The following is a 14,736-nucleotide window of genomic DNA, read 5'->3' as shown; positions in this document are numbered from 1 at the left end:
CTCAGGGCGTGATCCCGGCATTATGGGATCGAGCCCCACATCAGGCTCCTCCGCTATAAGCCTGCTTCTTCCTCTCCCCCCCTGCTTGTGTTCCCTCTAAAAAAAATAAAAATTAAAAAATTAAAATTAAAAAAAATCTGTGGATACTAATGAAATATCACTCCTGTGATTGTGCTATATTATATGACAAGTTGATCTTAAAACAGATTATCTCAGTGGACCTGATCTAATCACGAGTACTTAAAAGCAGAGAGCTTTCTCTGGCTGGCAGCAAGAGAAGCCAGAGAAATTTGAAGCATGAGGACTTGATGTGCCATTAATGGTTTGAAGATGAAGAGGGGGGACGTCGGTTGGGCGGCTGCCTTAGGCTCAGGTCATGATCCCAGGGTCGTGGGATCGAGTCTCGAACTGGGCTCCTTGCTCAGCAGGGAGCCTGCTTCTCCCTCTGCCTTCCGCTCCCCCTGCTTGTGCTATCTCTGACAAATAAATAAATAAAATCTAAATAAATAAATAAACAAACCTAAAAAAAAAAAAAAAGATGAAGAGGGCCATGTGAGAAGGAATATGGGTGGCTTCTAGGAATGATAATCAGCCCCCCACCTGACAGCCAACAAGGAAATAAGGACTTCAGATCTTTTAAAAGGATCTCGATCTGTTAACAGCCTGGATAGGCTTGGGAAGTGGAGTCTTCCACTGAGCTTCTGGATAAGTCCAGTCTGGCCAACACTTTTGTCTTGACGTGAGACCTTAAGCAGAGAACCCAGCTGAACATTCCTGGACTTCTGACCTACGGAATTGTAAGATAATAATGGGTGTTGTTTTAAGCCACTAAGTTCTGGTAACGCATTACACAACAATAGAAGACTAACAGAAAACTATCCCCCTGTATACTCTGAGGAGAAGTTAACAATTTGCTCATTGAAATCTGAATCAGAGTATTCTCTTGTCATAGAAAGAAATGTAGGAAAAATAAGTTCAGCTTGCTATTCCTCCATTTAAATATGACTTTGAAATTAAATGTCAGAAATGTGTTAAAGAATTAAAGAGACTAGTGGCTACTATATTGAATGGCACAGGTTTAGACTTAATAACAAAAACTTTCTTTCTTACAGTTCTATTTGAAGTGTGACATTTCAAAGTGAGATGTGCTAGAAGTGTAAAAGATAAACAGGATTTTGAAAACTTGGTATAAAAATTTAACATAACTCAATATTTTAATATTGATTACATGTTTAAATGGTAATGTATTTTGATATATAATATTTGGATATATTGGGTTAAATTTTTTTTTAAGATTTTTTATTTATTTGACAGAGAGACAGACAGCCAGCGAGAGAGGGAACATAAACAGGGGGAGTGGGAGAGGATGAAGCAGGCTCCCAGCGGAGCAGGGAGCCTGACGTGGGGCTCGATCCCAGGACTCTGGGATCATGCCCTGAGCCAAAGGCAGACAGCTTAACGACTGAGCCACCCAGGTGCCCCGTGGGTTAAATAAATTATTAAAACTAAATTCACCTCTTCTCAATTTAAAATATGGTTAACTGAAAATTTTCAATTATATATGTGGTTCAGTTATACTCCTATTGGAAAGCATTGGTCTAGACTTTTAGGCAAGTGTCCTCTTCAATTAGCGAGAACATGGACAAACCAAACCTCTCATACAATGAAGTTGGACAAAGTAATCTGGCAATATCTAACAAAGTAAGTGTATGTAACTTCAATCTGACAATTCCACTTTTAGGTACGTACCAAAGAAATCTATGAATATGCACAAGGAGACATATCCAAACTGCAGAATTATTTGTAGGGCAGAGAATGTCAGCTTCTCCACCACCATTTTATGTTCTTTTTTTCCATAGTGTAGAGTTGTTCTCAGTCCTATTTGCTGTGAAATATAGACCACAGGTGGTGCCAACATGACTTGCATTCTAGTCAATGGAAAGTGAAAAGAATATTTGCCCGCTCTAAAGACTGGCTGCTAAAAACCTCCAAACCGTTCTCTATTGATGTGTTTGCTGGATGAATGTTGATGCATAAAGCAACCTTGGAAACCACAGGTTGAAGGTGACATACCCTCTATTAACCTGGATCCAATAATCACTCTAGAGAACACAGCCCTTTCTTCTCCACTGAAAGTTACTCTGTGAGCAAGAAATGAACACTATGTTAAGCTTTTGAGATTTCAGGACTTACCCATTAGAGCAACTAGTATTAAACTAATATAGTGTATAATACACAAAAATTAGAAACAACCCAAATGTCTGTCAACAGATTGGATAAATAAGTCATAGTACAATCAGACAATGGAATGCTATATAGTACCTAAAATGAAAAAAAAAAGAAACCCAGATCTGTATATAACATGAAATTTTTTCAAGATAGCTAGTTACAAAACCAAAAACAAATTAAAAAGCCCACCATATATTGAGACCATACAAATGCACGTGCAGTAAAAATACATTCCAAGGAGGATACATTCCAAGAATTCCCAGATTACCTCTGGGAAAAAAAGGGAATGGGTTCAGAGAAGAGTGTGAAAACAAAGCCTTCAATTCCATATGAAATCTTTTATTTCCTTAAAATAATCCTAATTATGATCATTTGTTGAAACTGGATTTTGTTTTATTATTCTATTTTGTAAATGTTTAAATTATTTCATAGTACTAAAAATCTTTTTCTTATACATATCTGCTTAGTATACAAGTAAAACCCTAGAGGACATTTTAAAACTATATATCAAGAGCCTTAAATATGTAAATATCTTTTAACAGAGACCCAACACCAGAAATACACTCTAAGGAAATTAAAGTTTGTTCAAATTATGAACATCACACTATTCTTAGAGTAACCAAAAATTGGTAACACCTAAAATGTCCAACAGAATTGTGATTAAATTACTGAGTATTCATTTTAAAATTACATAGGCTATAATGGGAGGTGGGGTGAGATGTCTGGAGGTAAGGATGAAACAAGATTGGCCACAAACTGATCATTGTTAAGGCTGGGTAATAAGTGCACTATTTTATTTTTTATATACTTTAAATTTTCTGTAATAAAAAGTTTTAACATATCAAAATTTATTAAGTTTTTAAAATTTTTGCACTAAGTTTTTTTAGAAGCAGTTCAAAATCGTAAGAACTAGGGGCATCTGGGTAGCTCAGTTGGTTAAGCGACTGCCTTCGGCTCAGGTCATGATCCGAGAGTCCTGAGATGGAGCCCTGTTTCAGGCTCCTTGCTCAGCGGGAACCTACTTCTCCCTCTCCCTCTGCCTCTGCTAGCTGCTCCCCCTGCTTGTGCTCAATCTCTCTGTCAAATAAATAAAATCTTTAAAAAAGTAAAAATTAAAATAAATAGTAAGAACTATATGTATTTATTTTTAGAACTATCTTTTTTAAAAATCTCAGCTCATTCACTGGATCAGCAAATATTTTTTTGTGTGTCGTCTGTGGACCACTCATTATTAACTTAGGAACATGATAGCAAATGTGTAGCTAATAATCTAATGCAATTGCCTCCAAACACTTGTTCAGGCACCCTACCAAAATATTTGGAGAACCATGCATACACATACACACGCACACACATGTATGTATGCATATGTATGCAGATATTTATAAATTAATACATACACACCCATGCATACACACCTGCACATTTGAACATACACAACTCTCACCAGTAATATTTCTTTGCTATTTTTTTTTTTAAAGTAAGCTCCATGTCCAATGTGGGGCTTGAACTCATGACCCTGAGATTAAGAGTCACATGCTCTACTGACTGAGCCAGCCAGGCACCCCTCATTAGTAGTATTTCTTTGACTAACCTGTATTTCATTATTTCACATAATCTACTTAATAAATCCATTTTTGTTGGTTTCTAATCAGATAAGATTGTATTATCTTTTTAAAAAAATCTAACATAGGGGTGGGAAAAAATAATTAAAAAATAAAAATTAAAAAATTTAATGTAACTAAATATGGGGGAAGCATAGGCTCTCAAGTTTTGTTGTTTCTTATGCTTACAAATATTATATTCAATCTGCCATTTCTTTACAGGAATTTTTAAAGCCAAATATCCATTTTGTGAAGATTAATGTTGTTAAAACCAGGAAATATAATCAATAAATCCATTAGTGCAGGTAAACTGCAATACTTCATAGTGTTCTGAAAGTTGGAGGGAGGGTACCACAGTTGACTTTTCTAACCTGTGAAACTTGCATTTCATCAGTGTTATGTACCACGCTCGACATGAAATCAACCGTCATACAGAACTGCCAATCTCAATCAACACATCAAATATTAATTGTTCCTAATTTCATATTCTGTATACAATTTCATATTTTGTATATTTTGTATGAAAATAGATTTTAATATTTTCTTCTTTTGCCCCAATGGATTATTTTGGGTATACCTCACTCTGAAGACCACTGCTCTAGTAAAAGATATATATTTGTTGACAAAAAAAATAACAAATCAATCAAAACAAGTGCTACAAGGGGAATAATCACTGCGTTTCTAGAGGGGCACATGGAAGAGACACTTAACTCATGACTGTGGGTATGGTGAACAAAGTGTTCTTAAATGGAGACCTAAAGAATGGGTAAGAAAGAGATTGGATAGAGCAGGCTGGGGGTGAGGAAGCATGGTATTCCAAGCAGAAGGAATAGTGTGTTATATTCAAAGATGCAGAGGTAAGAGCAAACGCGGTACAAACTAGTGTATTAGTAGTCTAAAATAGCTGAAGTGTAGTTTCTACAGCTGTAGAGGTAGGATTGAGTAGGTGTTCAGTAATTCAGAGATGAGGCTGACGGGATAAGATTATAAAGCATTCTTTGGATTTTATTTGAAGGGCAATGGAGAGATAAGTGATGAAGGTATACAGTAAAGAATTTGGTCTTGCCCAAAGAGAGGTCTGACCTTTGTCCCTGGCTCCTGGAAGGTAACCTTTAAACCCTGGAATTTCTGGAGTAATAGGAGTGTTATATATGGTAAGCCCCTTGGACCACATGGTATCAGCCTGACCTCCAGTTCAACCAATCAATCAATAAGTCTCAATAAAAACTCTGAACACTGAAACTCAGGTGAGCTTCTTGGGCTGGAATACTCTATGTGTATTACATCAATCCTGGGGAGGGGAGCATTGTCTTCAAAGCTGAAGACAATGGAAGTTTCACATTTGTGCCCATGCATGTCTTCCTTTGGCTGATTCAAATTTGTATCTTTTCCCTAAAATGAACAATATCCATCATTATAATAGCCTTCAGGGAGTTCTGTGAGTCTTTCTAGTGAATTGTCAAATCTGGGAGTGGTTTTGAGAAACCCCTAAACTTACAGTTGATGTCACAAGTGAGGGTGGTCTTGTGTGGACTTTTCCCTCTTTGTAGTTGGACCCTAACTCCTTGCAGCTGGGGTCAGAAGGCTTGGGCGGACTTGGTAGTCTGGAGGATTGTGCCTTTAAACTCGCAGTTTGGCTAACTCTGGGAAAAGAGTAAAAATGTTTAAGTAGTAGCTGACAATTAGACAATCTACATAATCTAGATTCCAAAGAAATCGCTTTGGCTATACCGGGGAGACTATATTAGAGAAGAGTAAGACTGGCAAAAGATGACAATGACAGTGGGAATGGAGAGGGACAGAACTATGAGATATTAACAAGGCAAAATTAATTGCATGTGAGGGGTAAGAGAGAAATCAGGAATGGACCCACCAGAAAGAGAATCAGGTTTTAGTTTTGCTTCTTCTGGGGGAGACAGAGGGAGCTGGAAGATTGAATTAGGTGAACAGTTTGAGAAGCCTTTTAGATATTTAGGTAAAGCTGTTCCATTAGCAGTCAAAGCAGAGATGGAGATAGAGTTGGGAACCACAAGCATAATAACAAATAACCAAAGTCATGGGAGAAATTGATATTGACTACAAACAAATAAGTCACCAGAGTTGAAAAGACTAAGGATGAAACATCAATATTAAAGGGACGGTAGAGTACTATAAAAATTCACAGAAAAGCAGCAGCCTGAGAAACAGGAATAAAACCTGAAAACTATGGTTAACAATGAATGCTTGAAATTCTTTTTCTTCTTTCTGCTAATGAAAATTTTCTCCACTTCTTATAGTGAACATTATGTACTAAGAAAAAAGGTGGTTTTAAATGAACAATATTTTAAAACTTGCATCCATGTATTTTTCTATTTATATACGTAAAAGTGAGACAAAGTTTAATCATTTTCTGACCTATTTCAAACTTACTAATGATTGACGTAATTCAATATAACTGAATTATTAGTGCCTAAAACCAAAGATTTTCTTTTCCAAGCAATTTTAAAAGTACCTCCCACCCCTCAACACTATCTGGAACTACTTAAATTCACCCGGCTGCTGGAATACCTGTCTCCCCCTCAAGAAGACCAACCAAGACTAAATGAATAACTAAGGAAACAATTGCTCTAAAAACGTAATGACATAGAGCTCTAGTAAAGACTTCAGAGTAGGTGTTTCTTCTGGGTTAAAACAAATAGATTTATCTCCAGTATAGTATAGACAAATAATATGCACAGTATTGACCCATGTAACCTATGCATGTAGCCTCATATTCACATCTGCTATAAGATCAGTTATAAACTTTTATTTGCAAATTATTTCAAAGTTATAAAATATCTCTCTTCTATCTTTTCAAAGAGATTCTCTCATTAACCTCAGAAAGCCTAATACTACGTCACTAGAAGATATTTATTTTAACCTCTTGGGGGATATTTAAACTTAAAGTAAAACAGATCCTTTTATATTAGCAGCTGAAGGTTCTAAATTATTGGGAGCTTTTTATTGGCAATAGATCAATTCAGTAAAACAGTTCTAAAATATTTCATGCATTTATTGATTCTTAACATTTAATAAACAAACAAAAAAAGTGTTTAAATGTTCAAGGAAATACCTTCCTTAAGAAGGTATTTATAGTCCACAGTAGCGGTCTTTCTCATTCAAGGAGATGAGTTTTCAAATTGTTGTTCTTGTTCTTTCAAAATGTTACATGTTTTTTTATCTAGTAGAGAAATATGTAAGTACATATTTCCCATTTTGAATGCAAAAGCTTTATCTCAAATACTACTCTGAACAATTTTTAAGTTGCTAATTATAACTGTATTTTGTCCATTTAAATCTTGATCCTTTACTTATCTAAGTAACTGCTTATCTCAAGTTAGTCCTGACTTTGAGTTTACCAAAATGAAGGATGTTAACTATATCTGCTGTTCCTATTATAAAATTCTTGAGAAGCAAAATATTGAGAAAAACATTCACTATGTTTTAATTTTCAACCAGTGTATACATAAAACAGTAATCAGAAGATAAGCACCTTTCTTTTCTTCAGAGAATCTGTTTGTTTAGCAGCTACATATTGTATATTTCTAAAATCCTGACAGAAAATACACACTAGAGACTTACAAAACTGGTATTAAATGCAGTGTTATTTTCTTCTTACACTAGTCCCAATTATCAAATTGGTGAATATATAGTTCCAGTAATTCTATTTAAGAATTTCAGCACCATTTGACAAGTATGACAGAGTTTTTGAAGTATATTACAGATTTCCAAGATAAAGAGTGAGTGGTTATTTGAGAAAATATTTTGGGGTAAAAAAATCACCTTCCCCAAATAAGCAATTTCACCATATTTCTAATCAAAATCATTTCAAAATAGTTCCTAAGAATTTTGAGGACGCATCATTTCATATATGTAAAGGAGAATTTTGAGGTTCAGAGATTATTTTGAGAAATGTCAGAATTACTTGTACATAATTTGTCATATCTGAATTTAGATCCACTTTTCTCATCTGTAAAATAAACTGCTGAGACAGAAAACAGATCTACCTCTACAGTGTCTTTCAGTATTGACTCTGGTGACTAACTGATTTAATTATTTTTTATTTATTAAAGAAAATCATAAGTGTTAATTTAAAAATATATTTTTTACACAGTGAAGGTTTTCTTTGCTTTTTTAAATCTGTTAAGGAGCTTAAAGATAATTTACATAAACAAGCCAGCCATTTTATATCTGAATAAAAACAGGCTAATAGCTTTTGCACAAAACACAGTAAAAACGATGAAATCTCTGATTTAAGGTGAAATAATATTTTCTAACTTTGCTAGTTTTACTGCAAATCCAAACTTCTGTTTTCAAATGGCCATTTTATCATTTGAATATTTTTTCTAGTTTTACGTATATTGAAATTAATCTTGCTTCCTTTCCATATAGAAAAACACATCTACTTACCATCTTATCTTTATATAGATCCCATCTTTAAAAAAACCTTGAATGGCAAATGTTCATGGTTGTTCAAAACTAATGACTCTTTTTAATGAACCTTCTCTAATGTTTAAATGTGTTTCTTTAATTGTCACTGCATTTGTAAAGGTAAGAACTACCAAAATATAATTAGTCTGATGCTGAGATAAATTCCTTCACTTTGGTAAACATTTCCATTTTATTTTAAGCAGGAAGTTTTAAGTGTCTTTATTTAGTATTTAAAAAGGACATTTCATAAGCCTTTTTCTCTGATAGTTTACAAACACTAGGAAGAAATACTCTAAAATGTTAATACTGTTTATCCCTGGTGGTGGTATAACACGCCATTTTATTTTTTATATTTCCCAGAAAGTATTACTTTGGTAATCGGATAGTATTTCAAAATTAAATTTTAAATAGCTTATTAAGTGTAGGACATCGACACAGTCCTCTTCTCCAGCGTATAGATTAAAGGCTTTCCCCCTATTGATAAGCTTCTGCTTTAACTGGAAGAATGAGTTGATCAGGTGTCTGTCAGATTGAATGAAGACTTGACATTTACTTTCCAGGCCCTTCTTTTAGGTCAGGCTTTGAACTTAATTGCAACGAATCTTGCAGCAGTAAACTTTTTGGGGGGCCAGAGTAACACCTTTCAATACAACTATCAGCAAAATGCCAAGAGACTCTCAGATTTTCACCAATATTTTCAGAGACTTATCAGTATTCTCCTCGGTCATTTCAGAACAATTCCATTTAGAATGAAACGCAATTGTAAACCGTTTCTATTTCAAGCCCATAAAAACCAGAACTGGGATGAAAGGCAAAGCCTTGACCTTTCTATTTTAGACTTTCATCTGTGTGGCTAAGCCATCTGCTTTCTCTCCCCTACCCCATCTACTTAATGGACTGAAAATACTGCACCTAACTGCAATTTCATCAAACCACCCAGACGTTTCCACTTTAACGAATTCCGATTCTGTGTCTTTCACCTGAAGACTCGCTCGTAAAAACGTGCTTACCCTTCCCTCTCAATTCCTTCCCATCTCTCTCAATGATGAGTTATCAAATATCTTTAAACTAAGATACTCGGCTTCCGTGGATTAAGCCATCTAAAGACCTCTTCACTTTCAACACTGAGAGCCTAAGGAATATCTACTCCAGTCTCTCCTCCTGTGGCTATAAGGCCGGTATTATTATCATTGTTGTTGCGGTTACGCAGGAGGCACCTCGCAGCTCAGCCTAGAAAGGAGTCGCGTCTCGCCGCCAAACAACAGGGGACTCAGACTGGGAAAAGACAGACCCGGGTGGGAGGAAACCTCCAAGAGGAAGAAGGGAGCTGGTAAGAAGAGGGAGCTCGTAAGACTGGAAGAAAGGACCTCCCGAAGCACGAAGGGAAAAGGGTGTTTGTCAAGTGGAGCAAGAAGTGGGCGGCCGAAGTACAACGGGAAGAAGGGGCCGGGGCCGGCGGGAGGGCGCCGGGGGCGGCTCCCGGGTCAGGCAGGAGGCGCAGGGGCCGAGGCGGGCGTGGGCAGCTCGCAGCGACCGCCCGAATCGGAGCAGCTAGGGCGCTTCCAACGGCGCGAGGCGCGGATGAAGGGGGTTAGAGAGGAAAAGAAAGCAGTTGAGGGGCCGAGAGAGCCGCGTCGAGGCCGGCGCGGCGGAGACAGCGGGCCCACCCCCAGCCAAGCCCCGCTACTTAACTATTTGTAGAGCTGCTGCAGGCACAGGTCCAGGCTCTCGCCCTCCACCTCCTCACGGGTGATGCGCTCCGACAGCGGCCGCGGGAGCGGGGGCAGAGGCGGCAGCTGCGGCTGCGGCGGCGGCACGGCCGACTGCCCTCGGGCTGCCGCCGCCTCCTCCTCCTCGCCCTCCGCCGCCGCCACCGCCTCTTCCTCTACCGCCTCCTCTTCGGGCTCGGGGTCTTGCTCCTGCTCTTGCTCCCCCTCCTCCGTCGCGGCTACAGTGGCCACCTCCTCGCCGGGGTCCTCGACCGAAGCCTCGGCCGCCTCAGCCGCTACCAGTTCGGGCTCGGGCTCCGACTCGGGTTCGGGTTCCGGCTCGGGCTCGCCGCCGCCGCACGGTCCGCGAAACTCGCCCAGGAATAGCTCCAGGAAGCGCCGGTAAGTTTTCTCCTCAGGGCTACAGCCGGCCATCGTTGCTCATACCCCAGGGCCGACCGGGAAGTGGGGGGGCGGGGGGAATGCAGGAAGGGGAGGGGGCTGCTCTCGAGCCTCGGGCTCCCGCAAAGGCTGTTAACGGCCGCACCGGCACGAGCGATCAGCACTAGGTTGCCTGGAGAGGGCTCCCGCAGGCGTGCGCGCTGCCGAGCGCGGACGTGCGCGGCCCGGGGGCGGGGGCGGAGCGCGCCGCCCCCTCTCGGGTCTGGAGGGAAAGTTAGTGGCGGGCGCGCGCTCAGGGTCCGGCAGCGGCCCACCCTCCAGCCCTCCGGAGAGCTCAGCCCACGCTGCCTAGAGACTGTCGCCATGGCAACCGGCTCTAATTAAGAATATCAGGGTCCCTCCCGTCGAGCCCGCGAAGTCGAAAGGACACTCGACTCGCCCGCTCTCCAACTCTGCATATCTTTATTGTATGGATACCCTAGCCTCAAGTGAGTAAGAGTGAACTAAGCCATCTCCAAGTCTAGCTGTTGGTTCCCACTTGGATTGGATTTACCTCAGTTTTCCTTATCTGTCCCTGCGTTGCCTTAATGTAGGTATTTGTTGAAAGAGACCACAGTGTCAACACCTTTTGTTGATGACACTAATTTAATAAATAGTTTGGGGGAAAGGGTTATCAAACACCTTTCAAGTGGTAGGTTCATTTGCATATATTGTCTCATTTGATTCAGTGAAAAAAATGGTGTTATCCCCATTTCTCAAAGATAGGAAACAAGATTAATATCTATCTGCTTCAAGGCTTCAAAGCTACTAGCCGTGGCATTGTAATTAGAACCCAGGTTGTCAGCCTCCAAAGCCTTCTAGAACCTTTTTCCTTTACTCTACTTTGCTTCTGCAATATGTCTATAAAACCTTATTTTTATAGGGCTTTATAGTTTACAAGTTGTTTTCATACCTTTAATCCTTACAATAACGTCTCAAGGTAGAAGACATCATTATCACTATGATTCCATTTTGTAGATGAGGGAACTGAGCCATAAAGATATGGTGACTTTGCTCAAGGTCACACACAAGTGATGCAACAAGGACTAAAATCCAGGTCTTTTCACTGCAAAGCCATTAGTTTTCCAGCATTCCAAGACACCCCTCTGTAGTCTCTGCATAATACATATTATACTTTATTACATAATATGTACTTTTTGTACATTTTCTTTGCTCTTCTTCCCCATCCCTCAAGCCTCTTTTCTTTCTTAGATTGAAACTGAAACGACTTTAAATGATCCTAATTTTCTTACCAAACTACTCACAAACCTATTATTTTCAAGCCTTACTGAGGGGGTTGGGAGAAGAAGCTGTGTTGTTTTACAGCTGTATAGATGATAGCATCATTACTGCATACTGCCATGTCCATGGCAACGTATAATTCAGCAGAAACATAGTGATTCTTTCTCTACTTTGAAAAACATGTTCACAAATTATCCACCCCATCCTCTCCATTTATTGTTTCTGGGTTTTAGTTAGATTTAGGGTCTGAAATACCATTTCTAGTTGGCTATTAATGGAAGAAGAAGGAGTCTCCCTGCCAACTGTTTTCATATAATACTGTATTCTAAATCCCTGACCTGATACTGTTATTTTAAGATTAAGTGGGTTGAGCTCACTAATATACATTATGGCATCATGTAAAATAGACATCCATTCTTTCTCCTAGTTCAAGATTAAATAATACATGATAGAAAGCATATAGTGAGTAATGCACATAAGTCCTCTATAACTATTTATTTTTGTCTCAAAGGTAAATGGAAAGACCCAATAAATAAGTCTGTTTCCAGACAAGCTAAATGTATTTATACGTGTTTTGTTTAAAATATCACCAGTGTAGAACAACTTTTCTATGAGATGCCAAGAAAGCCTTTAAACTCCTCGTTTGTCTTTGTTTTCAATCCACCTGTTCATTTCCATTTCAGAATGTCTAGAAAAGATTGGCAAAACTTAAGGCTGCAAACCTAAATGTCCACAACTTTACCTTCCAACAACTGTTTAAAAATCTCAGAATTTGACGTAATGTCATTTAGTTCAAGAGTACGTGGCTGTCAACTATAACAATTCATTTCAAGCTACACCTTCCTACTTTGTCATGTAGTTGCCTCCCTCATCTAGATGACATTTATTTGTGACATTAATTTATGACTCAACTCACATATCAAAGGGAAGTGTTATATGTTGGAGAAACATTACTACTAAGAGTAAAAGAAAAAGCCCACACCTCTATATTACTATAAATGAGAGGTGTGTTTGCTTATATTAATAAAGATATTCCTTCACAAATATGGATCCTATTACATTCATTTGACAGAGTAGCTTTGCCAGAAGGTTGCTGACAGCAGTGCTGGGATCTCAGAGCAGCTGTGTAGGATGATTTTGCCATTGTCAAGAAGTCTTTTTAGTCATTATTTTGCATTGCTTTACTTTCCTTTTCAGTTCCTTTTCTCCTACACTTTCCTAATCCCCTTTCTTACTACCTATTAAAAAATAGTGAGCTATGAAAGTGCATGTACCAAGGGTATTTAAATTTTTTGAGGTTTTTTTTTTCCTTCATAAGAATTGCTCTCCTTCTAACCCTTAGCTCTTTGGAGGAAATACACAATGTCCTTTCATGGACATTCACAGTAATGATGATATCTATAAAATTGTTTTAAAAAATTGTTGAGGGGCGCCTGGGTGGCTCAGTCGGTTAAGCGTCTGACTTCAGCTCAGGTCATGATCCCAGGGTCCTGGGATGGAGCCCCGAATTGGGCTCCCTGCTCAGCCAAGGAGCCTGCTGCTCTCTCTGCCCCTCCCCCACTCTCATGCTTGCTCACTCGCTCTCTGTCTGAAATAAATAAATAAAATCTTAAAAAAATAATTGTTGATGGGGCGCCTGGGTGGCTCAGTTGTTAAGCGTCTGCCTTCGGCTCAGGACGTGATCCCGGAGTTCTGGAATCGAGCCCCACGTCAGGCTCTTCCGCTGGGAGCCTGCTTCTTCTCCCACTCCCCCTGCTTGTGTTCCCTCTCTCGCTGGCTGTCTCTCTCTCTGTCAAATAAATAAAATCTTAAAAAAAAAAAAAAAGAATTGTTGAGTTTGGCAGTTTCTTATCATATGACCCAGGAATTCCTCTCCCAGATATTTACCCACAAGAAATGAAAACATGCCCACCAAATATACATACACACCACAAGAAACCTTGTACATAAATGTTCACAGTAGTTTTATTCGTAATAGCTCAAACTTGGAAATAACCCAGATATCCATTAATAGGTGAATGTATAAACCAATTGTGGTGTATTCATACAATGGACTACTACTCAGTAGTAAAAAGAAATTACTGATAAACACAAAGTAGATGAATCTCAAAAACATGCTGAGTGAAAAAAAATCCAGGCACAAAAGAGTACATACTATATGATTCCATTTACATGAAATTCTAGAACAGGCTAAAGTGGTGGCTTGCAATTGAGGTGGTGTGGGAGATTCATGGCAAAGGAGTAAAAAGGAACTTGGAGGGGGTGGGGGATTAAAATGTTCTATATCGTGACTGGGTGGTCACATATGTATACTCATTTGTCAATTATTAAAGTGGGGCACCTGGGTGGCTCAGTCAGTTAAGTGTCTCTATTTATTTATTTATTTATTTGAGAGTGCGGGGCGCCGGGGCAGAGGAAAAGAAAGAATCCTCAGACTCCCCACTGAGCATGGAGCCCAACACAGGGCTCAATCCCAGGACCCTGAGATCATGACCTGAGCCGAAATCAAAAGTCTGACGCTTAACCAGCTGAGCCACCCAGGCATCCCAAGTGTCTGACTCTTGATCTCAGCTCAGGTCTTGATCTCAAGGCATGAGTTCAATCCCCATGTTGAGCTCCATGCCTAATAAAAAAAAAGTATTAAAATGTACATTTTATGTAACAGTATTATAAGTAAATTATACCTCAATAAAGTTGATTTTAAAAGTTAAACAGAATAGGGGCACCTGGGTGGCTCAGTTGGTTAAGCATCTTACTTCAGCTCAGGTCATTACCCTGGAGTCTGGGGATGGAGCCCCACATCAGGCTCCCTACTCAGCGGGGAGTCTGCTTCTCTCTCTCCCTCTGCTCCTCCCCCACTCATGCTCCCTTCCTTTCTTTCGATTGCTCACTCTCAAATAAATAAATAAAATCTAAAAAAAAAAAAAAGTTAAACAGAATTGATTAATGTGTTAGTCCCTGTCCTTTTTGTTCTCATATCACTCCTTCTCCCCGCTTCCATCTGTATTACAGGGAAGCTGAACCTTTCAGGCTATGTTCACCAGGTTCCTTGACAGTTGACT

The 14,736-nt window shown here is 39.2% G+C and overlaps 1 protein-coding gene across 1 annotated transcript in view; it reads right to left on the bottom strand.

Moving 5' to 3' along the window:
• The window catches only part of PPM1E (protein phosphatase, Mg2+/Mn2+ dependent 1E), a 191,602-nt gene extending 181,032 nt beyond the window's left edge, over positions 1 to 10,570 (bottom strand). The window contains exon 1 of the mRNA XM_045773545.2: positions 9,975 to 10,570. Coding sequence (XP_045629501.2) covers positions 9,975 to 10,426 — 452 coding nt within the window. The 5' untranslated portion in view covers positions 10,427 to 10,570. The remainder of the gene's footprint in view (positions 1 to 9,974) is intronic.
• Between the last annotated feature and the right edge of the window lie 4,166 nt (positions 10,571 to 14,736).

This window comes from Ursus americanus, chromosome 23, assembly GCF_024610735.1.
Source record: "Ursus americanus isolate L20-20 chromosome 23, mUrsAme1.1.p, whole genome shotgun sequence".
NCBI lineage: Eukaryota > Metazoa > Chordata > Mammalia > Carnivora > Ursidae > Ursus > Ursus americanus.
The sequence above is the reverse complement of the archived record's forward strand: the minus strand, read 5'-3'. Positions and strand labels throughout refer to the sequence as shown.